This window comes from Saccharomyces kudriavzevii, assembly GCF_947243775.1.
Source record: "Saccharomyces kudriavzevii IFO 1802 strain IFO1802 genome assembly, chromosome: 11".
In the NCBI taxonomy this organism is placed as follows: domain Eukaryota; kingdom Fungi; phylum Ascomycota; class Saccharomycetes; order Saccharomycetales; family Saccharomycetaceae; genus Saccharomyces; species Saccharomyces kudriavzevii.
In genome coordinates this window covers 218,216-234,051 of record NC_079282.1, presented here as the reverse complement: position 1 = coordinate 234,051, position 15,836 = coordinate 218,216, and the positions used below count along the sequence as shown (strand labels likewise).

The 15,836-nt window shown below is 40.7% G+C and overlaps 8 protein-coding genes across 8 annotated transcripts; 3 read left to right on the top strand and 5 right to left on the bottom strand.

The window, feature by feature from the left end:
• Positions 1-96: 96 nt before the first annotated feature.
• Positions 97-1,452, bottom strand: AAT1 (aspartate transaminase AAT1; the record flags this gene model as incomplete). Its single annotated transcript, XM_056229330.1, has 1 exon — positions 97-1,452. One exon carries the CDS (start codon positions 1,450-1,452, stop codon positions 97-99), a length of 1,356 nt encoding a protein of 451 aa, XP_056083359.1.
• Positions 1,453-1,912: 460 nt separating this feature from the next.
• On the bottom strand, positions 1,913-2,842 carry SKDI11G1080 (putative short-chain dehydrogenase/reductase; the record flags this gene model as incomplete). Its single annotated transcript, XM_056229329.1, has 1 exon — positions 1,913-2,842. One exon carries the CDS (start codon positions 2,840-2,842, stop codon positions 1,913-1,915), a length of 930 nt encoding a protein of 309 aa, XP_056083358.1.
• A 283-nt stretch (positions 2,843-3,125) lies between these two features.
• Positions 3,126-4,493, bottom strand: SLD2 (Sld2p; the record flags this gene model as incomplete). The annotated part of the gene is made up of 1 exon (XM_056229328.1): positions 3,126-4,493. The coding sequence occupies one exon, from the start codon at positions 4,491-4,493 to the stop codon at positions 3,126-3,128; it is 1,368 nt and encodes a 455-aa protein (XP_056083357.1).
• Positions 4,494-5,020: 527 nt separating this feature from the next.
• HAP4 (transcription factor HAP4) lies at positions 5,021-6,685 on the bottom strand (the record flags this gene model as incomplete). The annotated part of the gene is made up of 1 exon (XM_056229327.1): positions 5,021-6,685. One exon carries the CDS (start codon positions 6,683-6,685, stop codon positions 5,021-5,023), a length of 1,665 nt encoding a protein of 554 aa, XP_056083356.1.
• Positions 6,686-8,987: 2,302 nt separating this feature from the next.
• Positions 8,988-9,929, top strand: KTI12 (Kti12p; the record flags this gene model as incomplete). Its single annotated transcript, XM_056229325.1, has 1 exon — positions 8,988-9,929. One exon carries the CDS (start codon positions 8,988-8,990, stop codon positions 9,927-9,929), a length of 942 nt encoding a protein of 313 aa, XP_056083355.1.
• A 177-nt stretch (positions 9,930-10,106) lies between these two features.
• Positions 10,107-12,302, bottom strand: ABF1 (DNA-binding protein ABF1; the record flags this gene model as incomplete). The annotated part of the gene is made up of 1 exon (XM_056229324.1): positions 10,107-12,302. One exon carries the CDS (start codon positions 12,300-12,302, stop codon positions 10,107-10,109), a length of 2,196 nt encoding a protein of 731 aa, XP_056083354.1.
• A 691-nt stretch (positions 12,303-12,993) lies between these two features.
• Positions 12,994-14,136, top strand: RAD27 (multifunctional nuclease RAD27; the record flags this gene model as incomplete). Its single annotated transcript, XM_056229323.1, has 1 exon — positions 12,994-14,136. One exon carries the CDS (start codon positions 12,994-12,996, stop codon positions 14,134-14,136), a length of 1,143 nt encoding a protein of 380 aa, XP_056083353.1.
• Positions 14,137-14,431: 295 nt separating this feature from the next.
• APN1 (DNA-(apurinic or apyrimidinic site) lyase APN1) lies at positions 14,432-15,529 on the top strand (the record flags this gene model as incomplete). Its single annotated transcript, XM_056229322.1, has 1 exon — positions 14,432-15,529. The coding sequence occupies one exon, from the start codon at positions 14,432-14,434 to the stop codon at positions 15,527-15,529; it is 1,098 nt and encodes a 365-aa protein (XP_056083352.1).
• Positions 15,530-15,836: the final 307 nt, after the last annotated feature.

Sequence of the window (15,836 nt, the reverse complement as noted above, 5' to 3'; positions counted from 1 at the left end):
AACACTAAGTAAATTCTATAAAGTTATTGTATGATAAGATGTAAAGAAAAAATGAAAAAAAAATGAATGGACGAAAAAGCTATAGCCAGAAAAAAGTTATGCAAGTTCGCCCATTTTCGAAACGGCCTCAAGGGCTTCACATAAATAATCAATATTTGAATCATTGACTCCGCTAAGTGACAATCTACCATCACCTGTTAAATACACGAAGTATTTGCTTCTCAAGAATTCGACTTGTTTTGGACCAAACCTTGTATAGTAAAACATACCATGCTGTTGTGCAAAATTTATTAGATCTGGCCAGCCTAGGCGGTCAAACATCTCCTTCCTAACGTAATGTAATCTCTGAACCATAAAGTCAACATCCTTGAACCATTGCTGTTTCAGCTTGAAGTCAGATAACACCACATTTACTACACGGGAACCATAGCCTGGCGGAGAAGAATACATACCTCTAACAATTTTTTTCAATTGTGAGTCGATATTTTGTTGTAATGCGTTTTTCTGCTGTAGAGGGCTGAAATTTCCATTATTCGCAGTGGCAGGTGTGATTACACTTAGGGAACCAACCCTTTCTCCGTATAGCCCCATGTTCTTGGCAAAAGATTGGCAAAGAAAAATACCATTACTCCAGTTTGGGTATCTGTTTACGTCGAGGCACAATCTCAATAAATATGCGTCCTTTAGCAAATTACCAGATTCCAAACCCTGATAAGCCATATCGACAATGGGCACCATTTTTAGCTCATATATCGTGTCTATGATTTCTTTCCATTGCTCCTTTGTTGGGTCGAGACCTGTTGGGTTGTGACAGCATGCATGCAAGATAATACAAGGCGGATTTTTGTTATTCTCTGGTTGGCTGTTATATGCAAAAGTCTTTAACTGCTTGATCCACCCGTCAATATCTATTTGACCGTCATTAAAATAGGAGTAATGATGAATGTTTTCGAAACCGTTGTTCTGAAAGATATTTTTATGATTTGCCCACGATGGATCAGGTATCCAGACATCTCTTGATATGAACAATGCCAAGAATTTAGCTGCTACAGCCAAGGCACCGGTACCACTTAAAGTTTGTACAAAACTAATTCTGTCATGTGCCAAATAGAATGGACCAAACTGGGGGCATGATTCCTTGAACAGAAAATTCAAAACATTTTCCTGAAATTCTTTAGAACCTGTTATTGGTAGATATGATAAATTATTATTGAGTTCAAAATGAGATTCAATCAATTTTTGAGCCTTGGCCACAGAGGGAAACGTAGTCACTTTCCCCCAAGCATCTTTATATATTCCTACGGTCAAATCAACTTTGTTAATATTCTTCGCCTTCTTGAAGTGTTCAGATAACCCCAAGACTTTATCTGGAGGTGCTCTAGGCACTCTACTAAGTGATGACGTATAATAGGACCTCCATAGACTCCAATTAGAGAGTCTGGTCCTCAACATTAAATTTTCACCCGGGAAAACAGCTAGTAATTTTTTAATTGAGAGGGAAAAAGCGCACCTAGTACTATGTGATCAATTATAAATCCCGCTACTCTCTTTTTCTTTCTTCCTATTCAATTAAAAGGGCTAATGATTAGATAACCAAGACAGAGCGAACATTTGCCAGCAATTTATATAACTATGCGGAAAATGCGAAAAAATGGATGAAAAATGCGGCATCTCAAATATTGGAGCAACCAGAGTAGTTTACTCGAGCTTCAAGATACCATCTTTGTCAGAAGTGGCCCCTACATTAGGATGCTATACAAAAGATGACTGCGACATTCATACAATATGTCGTGCAATGCTTGTGTAAGGTATCCATCCTCCGTGTTAGAGGAAATCTATACATCGACGATGGAAAAAAACAACGCTATTAAAAATGTAAATATATACGTATAAACCAGTTGCTCATAGTCAATTATTCGTTACTGGACGTAGAAGGACTTTGGCTCTGCAAGGCTTTTTCCACCAGCAGTTCCGAATTTTTCATGAATTTTCCAACAACATCTTTGGTCAAACCGGGCGTGGGCAAAATGGCATCACCTTTGTTACTAAACATTGTTCCACTACGTGATTCAATGGCAGGGCTTACAATCAAAGTACAGATCATTTTGGCATACGTCTCTGCACTTTGACAAGTCCAACTAATGATCCATTCTGTGATGCGGCTAAGATAGGAATCACTGCCAAGGAGATTGCTACGAATATTTGTCTTGATTAAGCCGGGGTTTAAACCAAAAGTATCTATGTTCGTGAACCTGTACTTAGCGTCTAGAACGAGGCTTTCGTTAGCTGCCACTGTATTCATGTGCGTGGCATAGGCACTATAGTTTTTTCCATCAGAGTTTAGATCGTCTGGATCCCCCATTTGACCATTGCCTGGAAACCCTGCTACGAACACTTTTGGCAAATCGTCCTTTTTCATTCTGTTGATTCCTAATCGATTAGCGACGTCATGGAAAATGATATATCTGCTCAAATAACTCACTGCCATATCTTTCTCCAATCCCTCACTTGTAATCTGCTTTTGGCGCGATGCAAAGATGCCTGTGGTGAAAATTAAATGCGTCAACTCTTCATAAGGGATTTCATCACTGTGAGAGATACGCTTGCACTCAGATGCTAGACTCAAGTCAGCCTTGACAAACTTAATCTTGTCTTTCAAGTCTTCGTCCCTGAATGTTTGCCCCACAACAGTCACCTTAGCGTCTCTCTGAGCCAACTCTCTACTTATAGCACGTCCAATTCCACCTGTACCGCCGATTATTGCCACATTAAGATGGCTAAAATCAATGTTGTTGATATTTTTTCTTTCCCAAGTAACACTGGGATCCTTTTTCCAAAACATTTCAAAAGGGAAAATGGTATCTTCTGCTCTTGCCAATTGCGTAACGGGCCATATTGAATGAGTTTGTTCCCTTTTTTCGTGTTTCAATGATCCTACTGCGCTTTTATATCTTTGCGATCCCTATTCCCCTAATCGACAGGCGATCCCTGAATACGTAATAGTGGTCCAATATTGATGCGGGTGGAAGAGGCAAGCAGGTTAGTCTCGTATGCGTCTATAGAATTATAAATGTTTGTATACATTGTTCGGATGTGATTTCCTCATCAGAATCCCTTTATAATGCTTATCTTCTGCCCCAACGTCTGTTTGGGAAGCGGTTTTTTTTTGGTAGTTTCAGCCTTCTGAAATTATTACTTACAAGGTTGTACTTCTTTCTACCCTTACGCTTAGCAGCAGGCTTTTGCTCTGGGGTTGAGTTACTAATTGCTGTCTCACCAGCATCTTCAGACTCAGTGTCGGACAACTGTGAAGTGGATCCCAAGAATTCAGCCACTTTTCTTCTTTTCAGTTTCATTAGTTCCTTATGAACGTCTTTCGTTGCAACCGAATTTTCAGTATCTGGATTCTCATCCCGTAGCCTTCTAATGACCTTTCTTCTCTTGGGTCTTTTTCTTATGAAAGTACTCTCCTTTGCTTGATTGACTTTATTGTCATCCTCTTGAAATATGTCCTTTACTACCCTTGATCTTACTATCCCATCTTCCAGCTTACTTTCGTCCTCATCATCTACCTGACCATGGCTATTGTCGTCAATTTCTTCTCCTTCTCCTTCTCTATCCTCTTTCTCCAAGATGCCGAATTCTTTGACAATTTCAGTATGCTCCTTGGCCAATTCTATCAGAGATTTTGTTAGAGGCCTTCTAATCAGAGGCGACGGGCTGAATGAATTTGAAATATCTACGTGATCATTCTTGGAGGGTGTTTTTTGTAAAGAGGGATATACCATTTGAAGTCGGCGTTTAGTGTTTGAACTTAATGAAATATTCAAGTGAATGTTCTCTTCTTCCAGTTTCAACGGTGAATTAGGACCATAATAACTCGAAGACTCGTTTGATTCTACTAAGGGCCTGACTATTGCCAATGTAGGAGTGCATTTCTTGCTTTCCAGTGATAGTTCCCCTTTTCTCTTACATGGCGATGAAGTAGGAGTACGAGAAGATGGTACCTTCAGCACTTGAAAGTCCAGCTGACGTTTCACGTTAGATACTGATTCTGGCACCAGTGTTCGATTTGCAGGCGATGATTCTTGAGATATGGTCTTCTGTGGGGAAGGCTGGTTAGATATCGTTTTAGAAAGGTCATCGTTGATATCGATATTATTTGCAAAAGTCATGTATATGGGCTTTATAGGTGATACGTTCATCTCAAAGATACTAATCGCCTTACCATGAACTTGAGGAGTAGGTCCTATCTCCGTGATTTCGTCCTGGTTCCCGGTATAAACTGGAATTTCAATCGATTCTTGCTCAAGAATTTTCTGTTGTTGCAACGATTGTTTCTTCTTTAATATGGAATATTGCCTATACATCTGCTTGACATTTCGCAGATTCTTGATGTCATCCCCTGTTGGCTCCCTGCTATATTTATCGATGAATCCGTGTTCCCATGTTTTCAATTCAATTTTCAATTTGTCTAGTTCCAAAGAGTGCATCGAATTGCAGTTGAAGAAGCTCGCTGGGCAGATGTTTTTGTTATGTAGATTTAATTGTACGTTGAGAATTCATTCTGACGGTGATTCCTTTGACGTGTTTTTCAGCACACGCGTAAATTCACAGTATAAGATGGATGAGGGAAAAAGAAAGGAAGACGAAAGTAAGATGTACGAAAAATGCTCTTAGTTTTTTGAATAATGTGTATGTATGAAAATGAATAACTAAGTACCAGAAGAGGTATATAAATAAAGTAAATAATGGGAATATAAGCCCATAATCGTATTTCGTTTTTTTTTATGATAGGGAAAAAAATCATTAACATCATCAGAAAACAGTCAAGTTTTCAATTTTATTTTTTTTATTTCTTTCTATTTTTCAATTTTTTTGGGTTTATTTTTTTGTATCGATGAAAGAAAAGGACACCTGAACCAGCGAGGAATACTATCGTTACCCATAATAAGAATTTTTATATTGTAGAATATCTTTTAATGTTGTTGCCTTTTGTTTCTTTTGCAACAGACCTATGTTAAAATACTTGCACCTTTAGAAAATCAACATCATCATCAAGGTCATCGATGAAACTGTTATGATCAAATTCATTAGCGGCAGCGGCACCACTGTTGCTCTCCTTTAGGTCATAAAGATTTACGTTCGATTTCGATGTCGTCATTTTTTTGGATTTCAGAACTTTAGTATAGTCATCATCATCATTAGAGGTGTTACTGTCAATGTTCGGACATGCCATGCTATTATCGTTGGAAAACATGAAATTTTTGAAAGACCTATTACTGTTGCCGTCCTGTTCTTCCATCAATTCTTCTAAGGTTGGAGGCAGGTAAGAAAACTTGCTGTCGGCCAAAGTAATTTCAGAGCCCAATTCGTCATGACGTTGTGGCTTTGAACTTTCATTCTCGTCTTGAAGGAAAAGGTAACCTTCGTCACTATCCGCGTGAGCACCGTTCTTACCGAAATCATCGCTCTTGTTCAAAATTCGTAGTGAATGCTGCTGAGAACTTGAACTTGGCAGACAGTTCCAAATTCCCTCGTCGTCTTGCTCACTCTTGACATCTTGATCGGATGAAACAGGTTCCTCTAAGATGGGCAGATTCAACAAGGGCATATCGTCGTCATCGCCTTGTTGTTGGTCATCGTTATGGCTCTCTCTTGTAGAGTTCTCCATTGACTTCAGATAAGAATTCCAGAGATCATTGTTCTCGCTGATATCACTGTTAGTATTGACTTTAGCGTATTTATTGAAAAACTCTAGTTTTTCGAAATCGTTAAAGAATTTGATTTCGTTCAAATCGTCGATTTTGTCTTTCACCTGCAAATTAGTCGGTAAGGAATGATTTCTAATCAACGAAACAGAATCTGCCGGAGAGAAGTCAGATGGGGAGTCAGGGAATGAAGTTTTGTGGGGTGTTTTGTGGAAATTAAGATTCAAGTTCAAATCTTTTGCCAATTGCGGAACCGGAGTAGCCGACGAAGAGGTAGAAGATAAAGACAATAGATCAAAGTCACTAAGTTTTGATTTTTTCGTGGGCGGTGCGTGCACATTCGAAGAATCCAAATGATGATTTTTGGACATTAAGCTGTTGTGAGCAGCAATAGTTTCCACGTCGGTGCAGCTTTCATCGTCCATGAACTCTGATTTTTTTCTATTTCTATAACTTGAAAAAGATGGAGATGAATAAGACGGAGATGAAATGGAAGAAGCGGAAGAATGAAATTTTTCATTTTCCAAATCGTCGAATTTTAAGAAAGCCAAATAGTTCGAGTCGTTTATTAGTTGTTCGTCGATTGTCTGAATGTGTCTTGGCTTCCTCTTTTCTTTGTTGGAGGCTTGCTTCATAGTGGAAGCGGGGCTATTTCTGCTGTTGCTCCTGCCGTTGGCTCCAACGTTGGGGATGTTATTGGTGTTGTTTGAAGGTAGAGAGCTTTGCGACGACGATCTTCTACCGGGTCTTGGTCTGGGGGGCAAAACCCAATGCTTGGATGTTCTAACTACCAAGCCGGATTTTTTCTTCTTTTTATTGCCATCATTCTCCAGGTTTAATGGGCTATGATTATGATGATGCGTATTTGGCGCGATCGGTACAGGAGCCAATGGAATATTACTACTCTCACTTTTGAAATGATTACTACGAGGGCGAGTAGCGGATGCCTGTAGTAGAAAAGTCTTGGCGGTCATGATTGTTTTTTTTCTTCTTTTTATACTAAATAATATAGATGAAACAAATCAGCAATCCATTAAAATGCTTGTTACAATAGTGGCAGACGAATAAATAAAAATGTGGGAAAGTGAAAAGCAAACTTTTTTTTTCCTTCCTATGCGTTCGATAATGATCTGCTCGAATAAATAATGACCCTGTTTTATTTTCTTCCTGATTTCCTTATGAAGATTTTTATTATACTACTAAGTGTGAAGGGGAACTTGAAGATAGCATATACGGTGGTAAACTAGAGATTGGACGGAGCAGTAAATAAGTATCTAAAAAAAAATGGAAGAAGGAATGAACTCAGACAACCACACGGGGTTAAGCAAAGAAATAATGTAGGAGATTATCTAACAGCTTTCGTATATATATATTTTACGTGGGAACAAACTCATTTTTTTGGTTTTTTTAAAGTTGTCTCGGAGAGAAAATAGATACTCATCTACTTTTGGAACAATCTGCAAAAATCGATACATGACACTTGGAAGCAACCTGTGGAATACTACGGGCATTGCTTACCGTGCGCAAGATCCGCAATATCAAACTTTAGTCCTTGATGAAAGAAATTTTTCATTTTTTTTTCAGGTCAGCGGGCGTAATCTCGTTTGCCGCTTCGGCCCCGCCCCGCTCCGCTGCGCTGGCCATCTGTGCACGGCATGCTTGCTTCCCCTCGCTCCTTTCCAGATTAAACTTTTAGAGTTAGGACCCCTGTCCCGGGGGGTTTCTCTGAACGCCGGGGTAGTGGTACGCATTAGACACTTGTTTTCCTTGGGCCCTCCCCGAGTGTATAAAACCCGCAGAACTGGCCTCATTTCCCGGGCTACACTACCGAATCACGGTCTTCGACCTTTCGCTCCGTTGTTCCCGACCGGTGTTCGGGGCCGACTCGCCTTCTTGGCCAAGAAATTTTGAAGAAAACCGGTAATGCGGAGAAGTCTCCCATATTTTGCCGTGCGATGAACCTCCGGGGCCCGGGTTTCAAATTCCGGCTATCTTCTATGCCTGCGCTGAAGAAATCTAGGTCGTAGCAGTGGTCCCGTGAAGACGAAAAAAAATGAAAAAATTTGGCTGGAGTTGTCAGCGAAATAGTGATCTCATGGTACATCACTCCTGCAAAGTCACCGGCTCGTAGCGAAAAAGCATATCTGTAAATAGCAGTCTGTTCTGCCTTTACTTTCGCGTACGAAGTGTTGAATTTTCGTTGTTTTTCATAGTAATTTTCGTAAATCTTGCCCTGCACACAATGTGGTTCTCCGCTCTATCACGTGTTCAGGTTTAGGCGCTATGTGCCTTCTTAGTATTGGTTTTTCTCGTCTTTATCCCGCATACCACACGGAACATTGGCAATGCACTATAGGCTTTTTTTCTCTTTCGCCTACCGCGCGGCGAAAGTGCTCTATGTGCCATTGCTATCCTATTATTACCCCTTGATCGAAATGCAGATAGTGGACGCATAGTAGTAAGCGCATCCACCCCACCCCACAAGCAGGCTGCCGAGCAGACCCGTATACGGCATACTACGTTACACGAAATTACATAATAATGTCTCTTTACGCCCCATTTCCCTCCTTCATTGTTACTGTTGTGGTTCCGTTGTTCAAACTTTATCCAGAAAGCTGTTTTTCTTTTCTTGAACCCCTTGCTCCAGCAAGCAAAGGCCGACATGTACGTCCCAAATCGGGAGTTCTTGTACACTTAAGCAACCACCCCACGCTGTTGAAACAGTAATGTTTATTTTTGAGGCGCGCCCTCCGCTGCCTTTCTTGGTATGAAGACAGGTTTTTCCCGATTCTAGGTATGGCATTACATAATATTAGTCTTCTGGTTTTTCCTTTCATATTGAAAAGAAATATCTCATACCAACCGAGAAGGAAAGAAAGGCACACAACTTGGGAAAAAGAAAACGACAAAAAGGGAATTACTGAACAAGCATCAGTGGATTGATACTAAAAGAGCCATTGCCATGGCCATGGTTATATAATGAAGCAAAAGTCTGGAAGTCATGGGGCCATGTTTCTCACACACACCCATATGCTAGCAATAGCCTACATTCATATTTAGGCGCCCAATGCTCTTGGTGTGAAAACATTGTCTCTATATAGTACGGGAGTTTTTTCGCTTTTCTTTTTCTTCCGCACTTTTTCACTTTTCATCTTGCTCATCGCCGTGGAAAAAGAAAAGAAAAGTAGTCGATGAATAAGTAAATAGTGCTCAGTACTGTGTCAAACTGACGTGAAGATCTTGCACAAGCAAAGTACCGAGCAACTCAAAAACGAAATGCCGCTAGTGCTTTTCACAGGCTACCCATGCAGTGGTAAAACAACGCTTGCCAAAGATTTGGTGCAACTACTACAATCCAAAATAGATGCAACCCCATCATTGAGTAAATACTCCGTAATCTACCATTCCGATGAATCGTTGGGCATAAAGCATTCAGACTACATAACCTCTCAAGATGAAAGAAAATTGAGGTCAGAGATCATCTCCGCAGTGAAAAGAGACCTTTCCAAGAACAAAATAGTCATTGTAGATTCCTTGAACTATATTAAGGGTTTCCGGTATCAACTCCACTGCGAAGTGAAAAATATGTCGACCACGTTTTGTGTGATTCAAACTTTATGTCCGCCAGAGACTATATTTGAATGGAATAGCACCTCAAACACGAATCCATGGGAACCGCTTCTGTTGAACCAATTGATACAAAGATATGAAGAGCCTAACTCTACGAACCGTTGGGATTCTCCACTTTTCGCTATCCTCACCCCTCAGGACAGTATTACTGACCACATCGACGACATCTGCAAGGTCGTTTTCCAAACTGCCAGATCGGCCAAAAGCAGTGGCCACAACGATCCATTGAGCAAAGGTTTGCAGAAACCAAACTCTGCCACTGTACTAAAGCCCGCATCCCAATCCAATTTCATCCAGGTTCTCGATGTAGAAACCACCAAGATAATAAAAATAATAATGAACCACATCAAGAGCCTGATCTCGATTGGTGGGGTGGGCAACGGAACAAGAGTCATCGTTTCTGAGGGCATTACCGACATCAATGACGACGGTTGCTTTTTCGTGGATCTTCCAATTGGTAATGTCGTCACTTTGGCGCAATTGCAAAGACTGAAAAGGCAGTTCATCAACTTTAACAAACTGAGAGATTTAGACCAAGATAGAATCGGCGCTCTTTTTGCCGATTATCTTAACAAGAACTTGAATTGAAATAGATGCATATATAGATACATAGTAAGAAGACTAAGAGAAGAGGGCAAAGGTGAAACAAGATTTGTTTGTTTATAATACAAAAAAAACATACATAAGATAAATTATATATTTCAAAGGGGGAAGAAAACATATGGGAAAAGTGAGGAAACTCCCTGCCTCCTCAAAATGGTAAAATTACTGACCTCTTAATTCAGGTTGGATATTTTCGTCGGAAAGATCATCGTCGTCATCATCATCATCGGGTTTCCCCATTAATCCAGCAACATCTTCTTGATCGTGGTGAGGCTGACTATGGTGGCTAGCCGAACTCTTATTATACTGCGATTCTACATCCACATCCACCATCACGTCGTCCACGTCATCATCGTTATTCTGATGCAGATTCTCCACCTCTTTCAAGTGTGAGGATAGCAACCTTAACTGTTCCGCCACTTCATGCGGTAGTTTGTCATCTTCGTTTCTTTCCTCCAGCGTGATATCCGATAAATGCTGTCTTTTTGACTTATGATTATCTTCCGAATCCATATCATTGATTAGATTTTCATCTACCACGTTTCTTGACGAGTTATGGTAGCCGTCTCTGTTCTTGTCATCAATCGATCTCTTGTACGATTTGATCTTGTCTATGGCCAGTTGAGCCGTTTCTCGAGCTTCTTGGGCGTCCACTTCCGCCAAAGTTGGATGGACATTTTCGTTACCGCCTTCATTCGGCTCATCCAATCCAACCATGGATACATCAGAATGTGTTATTTGATCTGGTTTATTCCATTTATTAACGTTGGGCAACTTCTTGGGTTGATAACGGTGACTCGATGTTTTGTCTAATACTCCCTCCATTAGATTGGAAGTATCGTTACTACTGTTGTTGCTATTGACGTTGGTGTTGTCATTTTTGTTGTTATTTATGTCGTTCTCATTTTTAGTTGTGTTTGACGAAACCCCCGCACTGGAGATTTCTTGATGTTTAGTATAGTCAATGGAATTATTTCTCATGTTTGCGTTAGACAGTTCGTCATCGTTGTTGTTGTTATTGTTGTTGTTGTTATTGGAAGATGATGAGGGTTGTAGGTCATTATATTCGCCCATCTTCTTCTTTTTCAGAACAAATCTTGCCTTGTATGTGGTTATGCGTCTGGCAATTTGAGACAGTAATCTTTTTTCAAAATCCTCAGCTGTTAAGCCATACCTTTGCATTAAAATGTCCAAAAGACCGGATTCCTCCACATAATGAGAAACTTTGAATTTACTTACAGTGTGATTAGAACTGTTGTACGAGCTTTCTAGTATTTGGTCAAATTTCAAATCATTTTGTAGAATTTTGGGGATCTTGGTTAAGATGAACTTCCCCAGTGACAGGTTATCTTCTAGTGGATGGCTATGATAAGGTTCAATTTTGGTCACAACGAATGGGCCTGGAATATCGTCGGTAGCTGAATTGAAGACGTCTAGATTCATAGGAGTGTCTCGTATCGAAGAGGGTGAGTGCGACGAAACATCATGGTTACCAGCGTTGTTGTTGCCATTGTCATTGTTAATATTGCTATCGTTGTCATCATCGTTATTGGGGGCACCGTCGTCTTTGCCGTCATGCTTATTGTTTGATTGAGAGTCTACGTTGGCAACAGCATTAGCGATGGCAACGTTGATGTCTTCATCGTTCACTACATCTGAATAGTTCTTCGTCATTTGAGTATGGACGTCGTCCTCGTCATTGTTGTCGTGGTTACGGCTGCCACTGCCAGAAGCAGAAACGTTGGCGTCCACTAAGTTCTGGTCGATGGAAGACTTATTTATCGAATCATCTTCGGTATCGTTCTTGATATTCACACCTTGCTGTTTGAAAATGTTGTTCGCATCAGCGTCATCGTCATTGTTCTCCCCCACATCATTGTTTCTCGACCCCATTTTATCATTGGCATCGTCTGGATGAGTGTTTGCCAGATGATATTCAAGATCATCTGTAACGAATTCGAGTTTACTGTCATTCCCGATCTTATTGTTATTGTTATGGCCATTATCGTCGTCGTCGTCAATGTTATCGCTTTGGTGATGAATGTGGTCCGGAGGGCCTGAAGGGTTCGCATTGTTACTAGCAGACGGGGACGAAGCCTCTGAGGAGGCAGAATTGCCAGCGTAGCTCAGCAAGACTTTGAACGGACAGTTTTTCAGATGACAGGCAAACGTAAAATGTTTATTTCTGTGAGAATTCTTTAAGATAATAGGACAACGCGTCTGAAATTCATACTCGTTGATAACGTCATACCAAGCACCTAATGTGGGGAATTTTTTGCCGCCGTGGGCCCCAATGGCCAGGTCTTTATTAATTATAGGGTGCTTGTACTCGTAGTAGTTCACGACTAGCTTGTCCATCCTTGTAAAATTACTAATGTGTTGTTTTCCAACCTCCCTTAATGCAGCAGGATCACAGATAACGCCTAAAATGCGTAACAGTTAGTGGTTCTCTCCAGTTGAGATCTTAACAAAATGTTGTCACTGACCGTAGTATTAAATGACACACTTTGGTGACTTTCGTTAATGGGGATGTGATAATGGCTATTGCCAATAAACAAAAAGGACAGGGAAAGAAGTAGAAAGTGATATAAGTTTGCTTGCCACTTTTCGCTTTTCACGAAAAAAGCGACGAAAAAAAAAACTTGAGCAGTACCCGGCCGGGACTCTCTTTTCGTTCAGAGTGACTCGAGCCTCGGGACACCCGAGTGGACACCCGGGAGGTGAATCATTAGAGAGTAGGGGAAAGAAATTATGCCATCACTGCTTCTTCGGTCAACAATCAATGTCACTATTTTCCTACGTATGGCAAAGTCCTTACATAAATAGGCCTACACTGATGCTGTCTGATGGCTCTTTTAAGGCGTCTGGTGCCATTTCTTAATGACGTCTTTATTTTTCTGCCATCGGAAACGCGACGCGTCGCATCGCCCAAAATGAAAGTTTGAAACAATTCTCTCAAGGTATTTGTCCCTTACATACATAGATGTAGAACAGCGTCAGCTGACTTGAGTAAGGACAAGGAAGAGTTCAAAGAGTTCACGGGGGGAAAATGGGTATTAAAGGTTTGAATGCAATCATATCGGAGCATGTGCCTTCTGCTATCCGGAAAAGCGACATCAAGAGCTTCTTCGGCAGAAAAGTGGCCATCGATGCCTCGATGTCCCTGTACCAATTTTTGATTGCCGTTAGACAGCAAGACGGTGGACAATTGACCAACGAGGCTGGCGAAACCACCTCGCACTTGATGGGTATGTTCTACAGGACGCTGAGGATGATCGATAATGGTATCAAGCCCTGCTATGTCTTCGATGGTAAGCCTCCAGAGATGAAATCTCATGAGTTGACTAAGCGGTCTTCGAGAAGAGAGGAAACTGAAAAAAAATTGGCAGAGGCGACCACGGAACTGGAAAAAATGAAGCAAGAAAGAAGGCTGGTCAAGGTCTCTAAAGAGCATAACGAAGAAGCTCAAAAGCTACTGGGTTTAATGGGCGTCCCGTATATAATAGCGCCAACGGAAGCTGAAGCTCAATGCGCAGAATTGGCAAAAAAAGGCAAGGTTTACGCCGCTGCAAGTGAAGATATGGACACTCTTTGTTACAGAACACCTTTTTTACTGAGACATTTAACATTTTCAGAGGCCAAAAAAGAGCCGATTCACGAAATAGATACAGAATTGGTTCTAAGAGGCCTCGATTTGACCATAGAACAGTTTGTCGACCTTTGCATAATGCTTGGTTGCGACTACTGTGAGAGCATTAGAGGTGTCGGCCCAGTGACCGCCTTGAAATTGATGAGAACCCATGGGTCAATCGAGAAAATTATAGAATTCATCGAATCTGAGGAGTCAAGTAACACCAAGTGGAAAATTCCGGATGACTGGCCCTACAAGCAGGCAAGAATGTTATTTCTTGACCCCGAAGTGATTGATGGCAACGAGATAGACTTGAAATGGTCACCGCCGAAAGAAAAGGAACTAATCGAATATCTATGCAATGAGAAGAAATTTAGTGAAGAAAGAGTTAAATCCGGTATAGCAAGATTGAAAAAAGGGTTGAAATCAGGCATTCAGGGTAGACTAGATGGGTTCTTCCAAGTGGTGCCCAAAACGAAGGAACAGTTAGCTGCTGCGGCTAAGAGGGCTCAAGAAAACAAAAAGTCAAGTAAAAATAAAAGGAAGGTCACAAAGAGGTAGAAGATGGAGTGCACCAGTTCTCTCTTTGCCTCTTTTCCCTTTTTCTCCTTTGGCATGTATGTAAACATAAATATTTATATAGACAGACATTTTTTTCTCCATACTTCCTTCTCTTTTTATGGTTCTTTCTCTTGAAAAGGTTCAGCACGAAATTTTTTTCTTCTTGCCTGGTTCTTTTTTCCTCTTCTTCCCTTGCATGCTGAAGTTTATTGCAGACATAAGAAAATGCAAGCTCTGAATGAGAAAGGCAAGACGAAGAAAGTAAACAACTTCCTCCCACGCTGCAACCATCACAATGCCCTCAACATCCAATTTTGTTAGGTCCGCTGTTTCGAAATATAAATTTGGAGCACATATGTCAGGTGCCGGAGGGATATCCAATAGCGTGACAAATGCATTCAACACCGGTTGTAATTCATTTGCCATGTTTTTAAAGTCCCCAAGAAAGTGGGTCTCCGCACAGTATACACAGGAGGAAATAGATAAATTCAAAAAAAATTGTGAAACCTATAATTACAATCCGCTAACTGACATCTTACCGCATGGCCAGTATTTTATCAATTTGGCAAATCCAGATAAGGAAAAGGCAGAAAAGAGTTATGACTCGTTCATGGACGATCTGAACAGATGCGAGCAGCTAGGCGTTGGTCTATATAACTTACATCCGGGCTCAACTTTGAAAGGCGACCATCAATTGCAATTGAAGCAACTAGCCTCATATCTTAACAAAGCCATTGAGAAAACAAAATTTGTTAAAATTGTCCTGGAAAATATGGCCGGAACCGGGAATCTGGTCGGAAGCTCACTAGTGGATTTGAAAGAGGTTATTGGAATGATTGATGACAAATCAAGAATCGGCGTCTGTATAGATACGTGTCATACATTTGCTGCAGGCTACGACATCAGCAGCACTGACTCGTTTAAACGTTTTTGGAAAGATTTTGATGAAGTAATAGGGTTCAAATTTCTAAGTGCTGTCCATTTAAATGATTCTAAAGCTCCCCTGGGCGCAAATAGGGATTTACATGAACGCTTGGGTCAAGGTTATCTGGGTATAGAGGTCTTTAGGATGATCGCGCATTCTGAGCATCTACAGGGTATTCCTATTGTCTTGGAAACTCCGTACGAGAATGATGAAGGCTATGGTAATGAAATAAAGCTGCTAGAGTGGTTGGAATCCAAGAGTGAGAGTGAGTTGTTAGAAGACAAAGAGTACATAGAAAAAAATGAGACGCTGCAGAGATTGGGTGCTAAATCACGTAAAGATCAGCTCGCTAAGTTTGAGGTTAAGCAAAAGAAGCAAACCGGCAAGAGAAAGAAGGCTACTTCAAAACCAGACGATAATGATATCTTGTCTCAAATGACGAAGAAAAGAAGGACCACGAAAGATTAATAAGGAGGTATGATAATATTAGACATATAACCATTTCTGTAGAAATCTGACCATACGTAATTAGATGCAATTCTTTACAACTCAAAAAAAAGGCACATTGCCCACAGAAAGGGATTGTTTGCTTGGTTAATTGATCTTTTGCGCTATTCTCCGAGATAAGACAGCCTTCTTTTTTTATAGATTTTCATTTTTCACATATAGGCAGATTAGCTCACGAAAAAGGTAAAACAAAAATACATCAGTAAATGCACAGAGAAGGCGAGAGGCACAATAAATCCTATGGAATGTCATACATAAGCACAGAAAG